General features: G+C 42.4%; 1 protein-coding gene across 1 annotated transcript; it reads left to right on the top strand.

Moving 5' to 3' along the window:
• Nucleotides 1–710: 710 nt before the first annotated feature.
• On the top strand, nucleotides 711–11202 carry NIPA1 (NIPA magnesium transporter 1; the record flags this gene model as incomplete). The annotated part of the gene is made up of 5 exons (XM_080612775.1): nucleotides 711–870; nucleotides 3919–3966; nucleotides 7833–7923; nucleotides 9257–9417; nucleotides 10691–11202. The coding sequence occupies 5 exons, from the start codon at nucleotides 711–713 to the stop codon at nucleotides 11200–11202; spliced, it is 972 nt and encodes a 323-aa protein (XP_080468901.1).
• Between the last annotated feature and the right edge of the window lie 2704 nt (nucleotides 11203–13906).

The following is a 13906-nucleotide window of genomic DNA, read 5'->3' as shown; positions in this document are numbered from 1 at the left end:
CCCTGTCTACCGCATCCCTCTGCGCATCTCCCCAAGTCCCCATGTCCTCCCGCATCCCTGTGCTCTGCTGCACCCTCCTGTCCTCCCGCATCCCTCTGCACATCTCCCCCCGTCCCCTGCCTCCCTCTGTTCTGTTGCACGCCCTTTCCCTCCACACCTCTCTGCACGTTTCCCCAAGTCCCACTGTCCTCTCACACCCCTCTGTCCTGCTGCACGCTCTTGTCCCGCATCCTTCTGCTCGTCTCCCCCCGTCCCCTTGTCCCCCCGCATCCCTCTGCACGCCTCCCCTGTTCCCCTGCCCACAGACGCTCGCAGCTCCCTCCCGCGGGGACCGCAGCTTCTGCTCCGTATTTCCCCATGCCGAAAACCCGCTCCGACCCCGCTCCCCGCACCCCAAAGCACTGCGCGGTTCCGCCTGTGCCCCCGCGGTGCCGGCGCGGAGAAGGGCGGCACAGAGCCGTGACGTCAGAGTGGTGGTTGGTTTGTGGGGGGTGTAGGGGACAGCGATGCCGTTGCTATGACGTCATCCTGCTGCCGTCCCCGCGCGGGACGCGCGCCAGGAGCCGCGGTTGCCGCCGCCGCCGCCTGGAGCCGGAGCCGCCCCCGGCGCGGCGCAGCGCAGGGCGGGGCTGGGCGGGTCCGGCGCAGAGCCGTGGCCGGGTGCGCTGGGCCCTGGCAGCCGCGGTGGCAGTAGCTCTGTCGACGGGGCGATGCGGATGGCGGTCGGTGCGGCAACGGGCGATGGGGCAGCGCAGAGCCCCGGCCCTGCCGCCGTGTCGCTGGGCTTGAGCGTGGCCGTGGTCTCCAGCCTGGTGAATGGCTCCACCTTCGTCCTGCAGAAGAAGGGGATCGTGCGGGCCCGCGGGAGAGGTAGGGGTCCGGCGCTGCGGTGGCGGCTCCACAGCCTCCCTCTCCCCTCTGCACCGGAGCATCGTCCCCGGCACCTCCCCCAAGGCCGCTCCCGCCCCTGGCACCCGCGCAGCCCGCGCGGAAGGGCCGCGGCTGCCCCTCGCTGCGGCGCTGCCGACCAGGGCGAGGAAGGGTTGGGGGGGACGGACGATGCGGGATGAGGCGCTCCCGGGTCGTGGCAGACCCCTGCAGCAGGGAGCATCGTCCAGGCGCTGGACCAGGGGAGCCGGCCTCAATTTATCACCTTAAGCGTGTTTGGCATCAGAGGTCGGTGACTGGAGCGCGGTCAGCGTGAGGGATGTGATGGTAAATTACAGAGGGGGCGGCAGGTGAAGGGCCCTGAGGGTGTATTAACGTGAACAGCAGCAACAGCTTCCCGATGGATGTATGGCCAGCTGACTGGCCTTCATCACGCTGTAACACAACAGCGGGGCTCGTGTGTATGCGTGTGTCCCCGTACACGGGTTTCTCTTGCGGCATTTTCAGGTACTTGTGAGACTTTTCTACCCATTTCTCTGGCTGAGCTGGTTTCTTGCCATGGGCAGCACCAGCACGGCTTCTTAGTTGTTTATTCTAGCTCTTCCACACGGACACACACATGGCAAGTTACATCAGTCACGTGGCGGTTTCTTTTTGTAGAGAAGAAAGGCACAGCAATAACATGAAATCAGTTCTTTCATTTATTTTTCATGCTGAAATCCCATAATTCATTCTTGTTTCCCAAGATGAACATATTCAGGAACTTACTGTGCTGTCTAGACAGTATAGCTAAAACGAAGCTGTAAATTCACTGACTGTAAAGATCATCTGGTTTTTATTCTGAAATTTGAGCTTCTCCAAAGCATGTAACTTCTGAATAGCCCGTGCTAGTTGCATCTTGATGCTTTGAGTATGGAAAAATGCAATGTATTTATTTGTTCTTAACGTCATGCTTTTATGTGAGGGGAACACTCTATAAACACAGGTTGCATGATGCCTTTTAATTGTATTTATATGGTTAATGACCATTTGATTTGTAGGTGGTGTCTGTGCATGTGAGCATGTGCCCATAGGTTCTGGGAACCCTTCCTTATGAAAAATCCTTTTTAGTGACCAGGACATGCTAGGTATTTTCTCTGTATATGTTTGTATGTAAATACACACAGATACATGATTCTATGCATGTCTTTGAGGTGGTTAGTGTTACAGCAGCAGTGCATTTCCACTGCCCACTGCATCCAGCATGTAGAGCAAGCTTGCAACTACATTACTACCAGCTGTCAGCCTGAGCTAACAAGTTTATTTTGTCTTTCCTGCAATGACCTTACAGTAAAGGGCCTCAGCCAAAGTACTGTTGTGTGAGCACAGACTTTCCCTCCAAGATGGCTGTAATCCAGTTTTATTGTCCACAGAGAGATCACATTTGCATCATAAATACAAATACTGTTTTGTAAGATAAGCAATGGGAAGCCTCAAGAGAAAGGAGCGGCTTTCCATCCCAGGGCACTTGGAGAAAGTTCTCATTTTGCAGTGCAGTTGGGGCTAATCATTCCTGAAGAGCTTTCAGTACAGCACTGGGTTAAGTGAGTGACGGGCGTGTGTCTGCCTTCGCAGTGCTAGCAGCTCTAAAGCATCCTGTTTTGAAGATATTACTGATGTTTATTTGTGTATCTCGCTGAGCAATCTAGTATTTCCTATGGCTGTGCTCAGTGTGGAGAAGTCCAGGCGATACTCCAGGTTTTTCTCTTTAATGTTGTGAAGTAGTGAGGTCCTGCCTCGAATCTGATGGCCAAAGTTGTGAGCCCAAGGCAGTGTCAGATGATGTCTTTTTATTCCATTGGCTTCAGTAGGTGTTGCATAATTTACAAGGAGGCACTTCAAGTCTTTTCCGTCTCCTCTATTGAATCAATGCAGTATCAATGCGATTAGTAATCCTGGCTCAGTTAGCAACAGAAGTGGGTGACAAATATTTTGCAATGTTACCTTACTTGAGTCAATATTTTCTATAATTTGTGCCCCCCAAAATGTTTTTATTTTATATGCAGTAACAAAAGTCTAAAAAATTATTACGCCCACTCTAAAGCTGGCCATCTTCATTAGTCACTTTCCATCTCATTTCAATTATATAGTGTGATTTCCAAGCGCTTAATATTTTATACATCTCCAGAGTTATGGATTACTGTGTTTTTCTTTTGTTTTCTGGGATTTTGGAGTATTGCTCCAGCAACTCTTGAGAGAGCATCTTCACAAATAAATGCAGAGCTGAATTGCTAGAAAGAGGAGCAGAACACAAGAGCATAGCATGATGCCAAGGTGGCACCCGGCAGAGGCCAGGCTTTAGTTTAGTAAGCAGTCATTAGCCTTGATGTTCTACAGAAGCAGAATTTACAAAATGCTGGGCACCGGCTCCCCTGGCGCATCCCAAGGCAAAAGCCTGTAATCTGACAGTGAAAATAATCATCCTTGAGCTTGGGAGGCACTCACGGATGATCCAGAGTTTTTACTCCTCTCTTTGAAACGGGGTAGTATGTCAGGAATTCAGAGGCTTCAGTCGTAGCACTTTGTAGTCCTCAAATGCAGGAGGATCAGTACTGCCAAAACTCTGTACCAAAGCAATTTGTCTGCTACGGTTTCTTCCATATAATTTTATTGAGAATATATTAGTGAACTAATTGATCCGAATCGTGGGTTTTTTCATAGGTTTCCTGTTCTCCTAGTGTTGGTTCTAATCTGTATGCTTAAATGTCATCCTCAGAAGTACTCGTTGACATTTTGCTCTTGTATGTAACACCATGTTAGCATCACATAGGTACTTCTAGAACTTCTGATTAATATATCGCCTTAGGAAAGTCTAGCTCTGACTCTTAGACCAAAGCTGAGTACACTATTTACTCACACTCAGTTACATTGGAGAATGGGGTTAAGATGAAGGTCATTAATAGCTGAGACTGTTGAAATGATTCTGTTTTGTAGTTCCAATATTGCAAATTCATATTTTCCTAATTTATCTTCCTGTACTTCCTCTTCCAGGTACTTCGTACTTAACAGATATAGTATGGTGGTCTGGCACTATTGCAAGTAAGTATTTTTAAAGGTTTAATTTTTATTGACACAAGTTACACTTAGATGGTGAAACAAGACATCAGGAAATCTGGGTTCTCATCTTGAATCTCATGCTCATTTGTCACAAAATTCCTATCCGTCAGAAATACCTCACCTTTAGTAAACTCTCACTCTGGCTACTGTGGCTGACAGTGTTTGAGAAGGCAAAGAGCAGGGACAAACCTGAGTCAGACATCTTTCCACATTTCTGAACTGTTTGGTACTTGCAGCCCTTGGCAGCCACACACTGCTCTGACTCTGGGTTCCTGCACGGTTTGTGTCTCTGGATTGAGCTGGTCTTCTGAGTTTCTAATAAAAGTCAAGGCTGAATAAGAGAATGTCACTCTGCACAAAAGGGCTCATTGAGCATATGTTATATTTTAGATCAGAAAGCACTTTGCCAGCCTTGATTAATTAAAAAATAAAGTCCTTCTGATTTCTAGTTCAACAGATACAGTTTCAGTTTTGCTTTTAATCCACAAGATTAATGGGAAGCCTTGTATGGTGCTGATATGAGATCAGTGTAATTTTACTCTTATCTTTGGAAACTCGGCTCACACTAAGTTCACTCTCTAATGTGAATCCTGAGCATAGGGAGCAGCTAGCTTTCTCATCTTGCAGTTCAGCCCTACTTCTACCCACGAGCTTAAAATCATACTGCAATCCAGCCTTTTGTGAATTATTTGGAAATGTTCTGATGCTGTTTCTGAGAAGTGTATGGGTCCAGTTGTGCCCCTTATTTTGTGGCAGCAAGGGAAATCTTGGTTTTTATTGTCTTCAAGCAATGCAAAAGGAAAGGAAGCAGATTGATATGTTGAAGGACAAAGTCCATAGCAAGTATAGAAGCCAACAGAGCTTCAGAGGAAAATCCTCAGTTAATTTAACCTGAGTTTAAGTAGTTCTTTCAGCTTCCTCCTCTGCCAGGATTACTACTACTGCAAATAGGAGCAATAAATCTGTGCATTGATCACCGTTGTTTATCTTGTGAGGCTCCCACCTTGAATCTCCGAGCAGAAGAAGTTAAAATAAGAGAGGTTTTATTACAGGAGTTTATCTTGGTGAACCAGAGAAAACGATTTCACGCTTAAAAGAGCTGACTGAATTGCATGAAGGCAAACAGCTGAAGGGAATGGTATCAGTTGGCTTTTGTCCAGTAGCCAGGTGCACATATTTCAAAACAAAGCCTCAGTAAGTTTACAAAGGAATCAAAGGAAGAATTACTTAAGGATAGTATCAGTTCAGAATTGCAAAAAGTCATGAACAGCAAGGGCCAGGTAGACATCTCTGGGATGCAGAGAAAGGCAGTGCCCAGGGAATTAGCAATATCCCCAGTTATCTGCATAAAATTGTAACAGCTGACATGGTTTTCTCTGGCAGGGAATTTGGAGTTTGGATGACTAACAAAACCCACATAAACTCTACCAACTTGTTTTCACAATATTTGTTCCGATGGTGAACAAGCATTTCTATGTTGGCATGCTGACTCAGCATAACACTGCCTAGCCATTTTGGGGCCTTGGGATCCACTGGATAACTGAAGACTGCAAAAGAAAGGCTACAGATTCTGCTAAGGGATTTTTTCTGACGCTATAGTCAAAAGAGTGATTGCAGCATGTGCACAGGTATTTCAGTGAGTACTAAACTAATTAATTGGCTAATTAATTAGTTTCAGTGCAGGTTTTGATGGCAGTTTAGATGTGACTGGTTTTTATAATGGCTACATCTATGCTAGTGTTTTGTTGTATATGGAGAATAAACTTGCAAAGCGAATCTCCTGTTTATCTCTACAGACTGGGCTTTATTTCATGTTGTAGAGCAGTGTTGGAGCTCCTGAACTTGACTTTAAGATGAAACTGGGCTGAACATGCCTAATGCACACCAGCTGCAAATAGATTTTCAGCCTATGGGAGCAGGCAGAAGTTAGTCTGAAATAAAGCTCCTGGCATGTGTAGAGCAGACATCTGCTGTACATATCTATTCCTGGTCTTCTTGCTAACGTAGACATGTCAGTGTGCATCAAGTTTTGTGTTGCAATAGCTTCAGAAATATTGGTACTCCTTTATCAAGTTTAAACCTTGGTGTGTCTTCAAGAACTGAAGTAATGTCTTGACTTACAGCACTGATGTGTCTGGAGAGGAATTTCTATCCAGAGAGGACTGTATAGGTTGGCAGCAAAGGTCTCAACATCAGATAGATGGTAACAGTTACTGAGACTCTTTCTCTTTTTTTTAAACTGATCTTAATTAGCCCCAGTCTATCACGTGCAATGGTAAGAGACTGTTAGTATTAATCCATGGTGATACTGAAAACCTCTGGTAAGATCAGTTGCCTTACAATACATGCAGTTTGTCTGAAGCTTTAGAGACCTCAGTGTTGGTGCTATCTGTTAGAGTTCTTCCAACAGAAAGTTAAGGCACTGGACCTCCAAAACCAAAAAGCAACTTTTTGTCAGAGTGACTTGGAAGTATATATAATCTGCAGAAATATGGTGTGCCAGCTATGGCCTGTCCTCTGTGCAAGATCTGGCCCAGTGCCTTTGGATGCCTTGAAGATAATGCCAGAGTTGCCACATATGTCTGCAGAAAACCCAGCCAGAGGCTGACAGCTGAGTTACTCTGTTCCCAAGGGCAGGAAGACCATGACTGACTCTCTGCTCTAGAAATGCTGCTCATTAACTTCTCTGGCTCACTCCTGCCTGTAGAGACAGCCTCAGAGAATTGAATTAGTGTAATTTTGCCACACTCTGCAGTTTTGTAAGTTTGTTTGTCTCCTTTGTTTCCTGTAGGTTACACAGGTCTTCAGCGCTACTGATAATGTGAGCTAATTTGGTAAATTAATTAATGCTTGCACAGTGCTTCGCAGGTGTAGAGAACAGGATGATGGTAACAACATTTGATAGCCGAGGGCAATGCCAGCCTGAGCATAAAGACAGCTTGGATTCTTGAAATATTTTTAAATGCTGTTAATGGCTCTTGATATCAACTGAGAATTTGAGCTGTATGTAATTTGTGTTGAATCTCAAGGTTCTTGCCAGTTACCACAGACCCTGTAACTATGCAAGCATCATGTTGATCTATTACAAACTTGCAAGCACTTGCAAAACCATCCAGCTTTTCTTTTTTAGCTGAGAACTCGAACGTATGAGTTGTTTATTGCAGCTGTGATGTGCAATAGTGAGGTACATCTTGGAATTTGCTTTCATTGGGAGAAAGAATATAATAAGATTGTGAGGCTGTTACTGTGACTTGTCAGGGATCTGTTCTTTTTATATTGGTCAGGAATTACTTTTGATGTTATATAGTATTGTGAAAATTTAATATGGTCCATTGTGTACTGAAGAGCCCTTATGCCTGTGCTTAGTATTTCATTAGTGTATTCCTTTCCTTGGTATTCTCCTTATTTCCCATCCAAAAGGTAACGCTGCTGTTAGGGACTATAACCAAGTGCATTTATGTTACATATGTGCATGTTCCAAAGATGAAATCATGGGTTATATATACTCTTAGTCCTCCTTATTTAAGTAGTTGAGTGTAATATTGAGATATTTGAGTATAATCCATTGCTGTTTCTTATTTATACTCAACTAAGAGAAGCTGCAAATGAGATTATTTACTGTGCCTTCCTGGATCTTCTTGTGTGGCAAATATAAACCCTATATTAAAAAATAATTGAAAAATACAGAAAAATTCCATCCATTTTGTTCAAGTTCAACACTATCAGAGCTAAGCAAATCTGGAACATCTGGTTTCCAGTTAGGTCATCTTTCCCAAACAGCATTGGGTAAGTTTTCATTGCTCCTTTGTAGAAAGGGATTTAAAACTTATTTCTGGTTCTCTTCACAGTGGCTCTTGGTCAAATAGGCAATTTCTTGGCGTACACCGCAGTCCCAACTGTGCTAGTGACACCCTTGGGAGCTCTTGGTGTTCCATTTGGGTAAGAGTTTGCTTTTCTTGCTCTTAACCTGAATGCTGTTACTACTTTATGAAATGTCAGATAGACTCAGTGGTCACTGGAGGTCCACTGACATGTAAGGCTTATGACTGTTAGTGATGTTTTATAATGGAACCTATTCCCGTTTTCCTAAGCAAAGTGGTGGAGGTCAGGGGTAGGGCGAAGGCAGTGGTGAAGAAGGGTTCCTGAGGATCTTCTGCTTTAACAATCACTAATGACCTGGAACAGATAAATGTGGGTTTTTTCCCCTCCTCCCTTCACTATGTTATTCTGGACTTTTCTGCCTATTCTCTTATTCACAGTTCCCTTACTATGTAGATCTTTCCTTTTGTCCTACATTCTTTCTCTCCCCTGCTATCCAAAGCCCACATGTGTTTATTGATGCTGATTTTCATTTAATTGGATTTGGCCTGTTCCCTGAAGCAAAGGAGCCCCTTGCATATGCATGCCCCCAGTTTCTCGAATGTTATGTTCACGGAGGAGGGTGGGGAACAAAAAAGGCAGTGAGTTTAAGGAGTTTAATATGCAACTAAATGTTTTGTGAATAGCTAAACTACAGCTGGGAAACTGCTCCAGTGAAAAAGTACAATTCTTTGAAAACAGAGCTGTGCATTGCCTCCATGTTTTTCTTTTGCCTTCTGAATCATGTATCTGACTGCACTGGTCATCTGCTTCAGAGCGTAGATGGCCAGTGTAGTAGTAGAGTGTATTGCTTTGTACGGGCTTCATGGTTGTCTTTAGTTTAATACACTATGAAGCATGCTGATGGTGCTTTGCTTACCATCTATTATTTTATCCTATGTCACATAATTTTGTGTATTTTGGTCAGCCACATGTCTGAGCCGAGCCCTGTGATCTTTGTAACCAAGTCACTTTTATCTCCGGACTATGTAGCACCTATAAAACAGGGCTTTGTGACAGCTCACCGAATTGTTAATGGGTAGATACCTGCCTTGGGTGACAGATCTATGGTTTGCAGGTTTTTTTGGAGGGGGTCATGTGGTGGTGGTTTTTGAGGTGTTGGGGTTTTTGTGGTTTTTTGGTTTGGATATGTTGGGATTTGGGGGAAGAGAGGAGGGAGTGTTGTTCTGGGTTTTTTTCCCTGAGATGAGACATCAAGGATAAGTAAGACTGTAACTGGATGAATCTTTCTTAAGATAAGTCAAATTAATTTTGAGGATGTGTCAGTATTTGGTCAAAGGTCCACCAACATTTGATACTATTCCTTTAAGAGGGGAATTCATGTGGCACAGACTGTTACAGCATTATTAACAGGATGTAGTCAAACTTTTAATTCTCTTCCTCTTTGTGAAAGGTCTATTTTAGCTTCTTACTTACTGAAAGAAAAGCTGAACATTCTTGGCAAGCTGGGATGTTTGCTGAGCTGCGCTGGGTCTGTTGTTCTCATCATCCATTCCCCAAAGTCTGAGAGTGTAACAACTCAGGCTGAGCTTGAAGAGAAGCTTACAAATCCAGGTACTTTATTCTTTTATTAACTCATAATGGTTTTGTAAGACTGGTCAGGAGCATGCAGGAGGAAGAGATTTACCACTTCTTCCAGGTAGGAAAACTGACTTTTGAAGAGGCAACCCAGTACAGCTTTTGTATAGAAAAACTATGCCTTGCTGTACTTGAAACTGTTCAGGTTTATTGATACATGTGTGCAGAAAGGAAAATGTGGGTACTTTTGAAAACACCATCCCACACAGCAAGCTCAGAAAAACAGGCATTTCAACTGGTAATTTTCTAAAATGATGAAAAAGTGTATCTTGCTATTTAGAGATGAAAGGTATAATTCTAGGATCTCAAATTGCTTTATACAAAATAAAAAATACTGATAGTCTTTTGTTCTTTAATTCTGCATGGGTTTGCTGGTTTGCTTTTTTTTTTTTTCTTATTAAAAGTTTATATTAGATGCCAGTTATGTTCCAAGGAGATTTCTTTGCACAATGAAGGTGTGGAGAAATAGAGGTTGTTGAGAAATACGCTGAAATGCCTGCTCTGTCTCACAAAGAATGTGAATCCCCAGTAGCTGCTGGAGCACACATACTAGTGGCAGACCCACTTTTATTTTTCTTGCATAAGAGCTAAACTGCCAGCTATTGTTATTTCCTTTAATTGCTTTAGGTGAGAGAAACTCAAGCCTAATAACATCAGGTATCCAAAAAATTTGCAAAGAAAGAAAAGAAAACTAATACCCTGGTCTAAATTTTCCATTTCAGTCTGACCAAAATGAATTGGAAATACATTTCTTTAAAACTGTAAAGCATTAAATGTTTCTCACCACTCTAATCTGTGAACTGGTGCTATAATGTAAATGATACGGCATCCTGGTTCTTCCAACTGTACCTACGCAACTCGTTCACCTTAATGGAATCTAACTCTACGTTTAAGCTCTTTGCTGCATCCACACACCACGCTTTACTGAACTGACTATGAATGAGGTGTTATCACTGCTGTCTGTCGTAGAGGGCTTTAAGGAGAATAGTCTGGGTGGAAGACAGAATAAAATAAAAAAGCCATCTTAAATCCAGCTGAGTTGCAACACTGAGTATTTTGCTACATATTTATTTGTTTTACCTGAAGAACATGACAACATCATCAGTTGCAGACACCCCCAACATCTCTAAAAGCTCAGTGATTTATTTGGATCTATATTCAATAGCGTATATCTGATTTGCCTGCTAAAATCTTTAAAACATCAAGAGTTTGCACCTTACTATTACCTTATTTTCTTTCTGTTTTCCAGTTTTCGTGGGTTATCTCTGCGTAGTGCTGCTAATGCTTCTCCTGCTTATCTTCTGGATAGCTCCAGCTCATGGACCTACTAATATCATGGTTTACATCAGTATTTGCTCTCTGTTGGGCAGTTTTACTGTTCCCAGCACAAAAGGCATTGGGCTGGCTGCTCAAGACATCTTTCACAATAACCCCTCAAGTCAAAGGGCTCTGTACCTCTGTCTGGTACTTCTGGCAGTATTAGGATGTAGCATTATCATTCAGTTCAGATACATCAATAAGGCACTGGAATGTTTTGACTCCTCTGTGTTTGGTGCCATCTACTACGTTGTGTTTACCAGCCTAGTCCTGCTGGCTTCAGCCATCCTTTTCAGGGAATGGAGTAATGTAGGAGTGGTAGATTTCTTGGGAATGGCTTGTGGATTCACCACAGTATCTATAGGAATTGTTCTTATACAAGTCTTCAAGGAATTCAACTTCAATATCGGGGATTTAAATAAACCTAACATGAAGACAGATTAAACATTTTTTGAGGGGAAACTGGATGGCTCAGGGAAAGATGCAGAGCCTTTCATTTCTAAGTCACTGATTCAAATGTGATTCAGGTTGGTAGCTATCCTCTGACAAATTTGGTGGCCTATGTGAAATGAAGGCCTCCATCCAGTTTCAAAGGAACAGTTGTCCATGTACCCTAGTCAACACAATAAATGACCTTAGTTGGAACCACGGATTGAGTCAGCATAGAGACTGATGTATTTCCTTACTGTAAGAGGTAATCCATCAGAAAAGATCTGGGGATATTCTGACAGACCTGTGTGTGAAAGCTTGTGTTGTGGCTTCTGAGGTACTGTTTCTGTGGGCAGGGAACATCAGTTTCTAATGCACTCAATCTGCCACCTTTCATGAGTGATGTATACCTTAAAATATGGGGGAAAGGGAAGAAGGGAGTACAACTTGTTAATCTCAATATAGCAATGTGTTCACTGTCAAGGCTATGAATTCTGAGACAAATATTGGTTGAATCAGGGACTGCAGATGTGTCCTTTTTAGTGACTGTCTTGACAACTTGGTCTGCCAGGCAGTGAAAACACTCGGGAGTTTTAAACTGAATTCTTATACAGAGCAGTGGACCCTTAAAAATCTTTCACTAATTACTTATCATCTGATGGTAGTGTCCAGGTATGCATTTTTCTTTGTAACTTATGTGCATTAAGGCATGCCACATTCATCTGAGAGTTTTTAATTGGGAGCCAACAGAAAGACACTGAAGGATGTGGAAATGATGCACAGATTCATTGCCTATATGGTGGCTTATTCGTAAACAGCTCAGAACTATTTCAGTGCCTTTGTAATCCAAAAATACTGCATAAATGTGAATGTATTTGTTTCAGATGGCCTATGCTAGTTTAATAATTCAATTTTACTGTCTATAATATTGGACTGTATTTAAATTCTGAACACATAAAGCACCCAGAAGAAGCCACACATTTTTGGAACAATTTATCCACCTGAACTAAAACCCTCAGATGCCTTGACAGCTTCTGAAAAACCCATAGTCCTAATGAAAAGAGGTAATCTACAGGCAGACTGCTTAAAGCAATCTAGCATACCTTTATTCTAGTTAAGTGACTAAATACAGGAAACGGTTTTGTAAAGCAACTAATACGCAGGGACCACAAAAAAGAAATTTGATGCAAGAGCATGAGATTTCTCATAGCTCAAAAAAGATGCTCTGAACCTTTCTTTAATGTGGGAAAAGGGTGTTAAATTCTGAAAAGGCATAGGCATTCCGAGAGCTGAGTTTCAGATAACCAACGGGGAAATGCAGTAATCAGATCCAGTAATTCAGACCTGTGCGAACAGTTTAGCTGTAATATTTTGACAAGTAGCACAGAGACCTTAAGCTCTGAACTGTTCAGATTAAACCATTTAGAGAATATTGATATGCCAAAGAAAAAAAAGTAGTTAATTTTCGTGTTCTACTTATATTTGGTAGTTAAAACATCACGAGTCAAAAACTGGTGAGGAAAGCTTGAAAAGTAATGAATGTTGGTTTCCACTTAATTACAAAATGGATGGGTACAATGGAACTCAACATCTGTAGTTCAGAATGTTCTTGAAATAAACAACAAAAAAATGCCAACGTGTTTAAAAGACAGTATTTGAAAAAGTCCATGACACTTTATCAAGGAATGATGAATGTAGCTTTGCAGATGGCTGACGGGAATGTGGATGTTGATTGATGGGGAGTTACACTGCTCACTCTCAGGACGTTTTTTTGATCTGAATTAATGTCAAAACTCAGCCTCCGTTTTATTTTAAAAGGAATGGTATAAGCTTTTCTAATGGCAGCAATAATCATGAACAGTGACTCCTAAACATCTGGTATTCCAAAGGGACTCCTCTGAGGGAGCAGGAGCCCCACTGTTACTTGGAAGCTTGTTTTACAACTCCAGATTGCAGGGGAATGACTCTGAGTTAGCAGAAACGTACGTTGTTAGAGGTCAGCACTGAAGCTGGGTATCTTGGTGAAATAAAGTAGCGCTAGCAGAGAAAGGGCCAACTTCATGGATTTTCAAACCTTGTGTGTGGTTTCTGGAAAGTTTGAGAATTGTAGATGAGGGGAATTGGGACTATGAACGCTGATTAAAAGTAACCTCTGTCAAGTTATTGGTTGGAGGATGGTATCTTGGTTCTCAGCAGACAGTTAGGTTTTGTCATATTGATTCCCTTCTTTTTTTCTGATTGAAACTGGAATTGTATATAGGTTGTGAGACCTGTAGTGACCTACTTTTTAAAACAATGTTAGCCATTTTCTGAAGCAATCAAGTTGTCTTTTCAAAATTCAGATTCAGAGTTCATGAGTTGCATGTTGGTTTTGTACTAGCCTTTAATCTTGAAAGACTTCTATGAAAATCTTTAGGTCAGAATAGAAATTATTGTGGTTGCATCTTAATCCTCCTTTGGCCATACTTGTTTGTCTTTTTTTTTTTAAAATTCCTTCTTATTTATTTAGAAAGTGCCTATCCTAGTATGTTAGGTGCATATGCAAATTATTAGTAATATTGGATCCATAATAACTTGACTGCCCTGTTTAAACCTCACCATTTTCTGCACCACACACAAGTTTACTTGATAAGCACTCACTATGCAGAGTAAGAATAAAGTAGTAACTGTGTTCTGTGGTCCTCTGACCATCCTTCCAGCTGGTAAATGTCTGCATAAG

This window comes from Psittacula echo, assembly GCF_963264785.1.
Source record: "Psittacula echo genome assembly, chromosome: 3".
Lineage (NCBI taxonomy): Eukaryota > Metazoa > Chordata > Aves > Psittaciformes > Psittacidae > Psittacula > Psittacula echo.
This window is presented reverse-complemented; position numbering and strand designations above follow the sequence as displayed.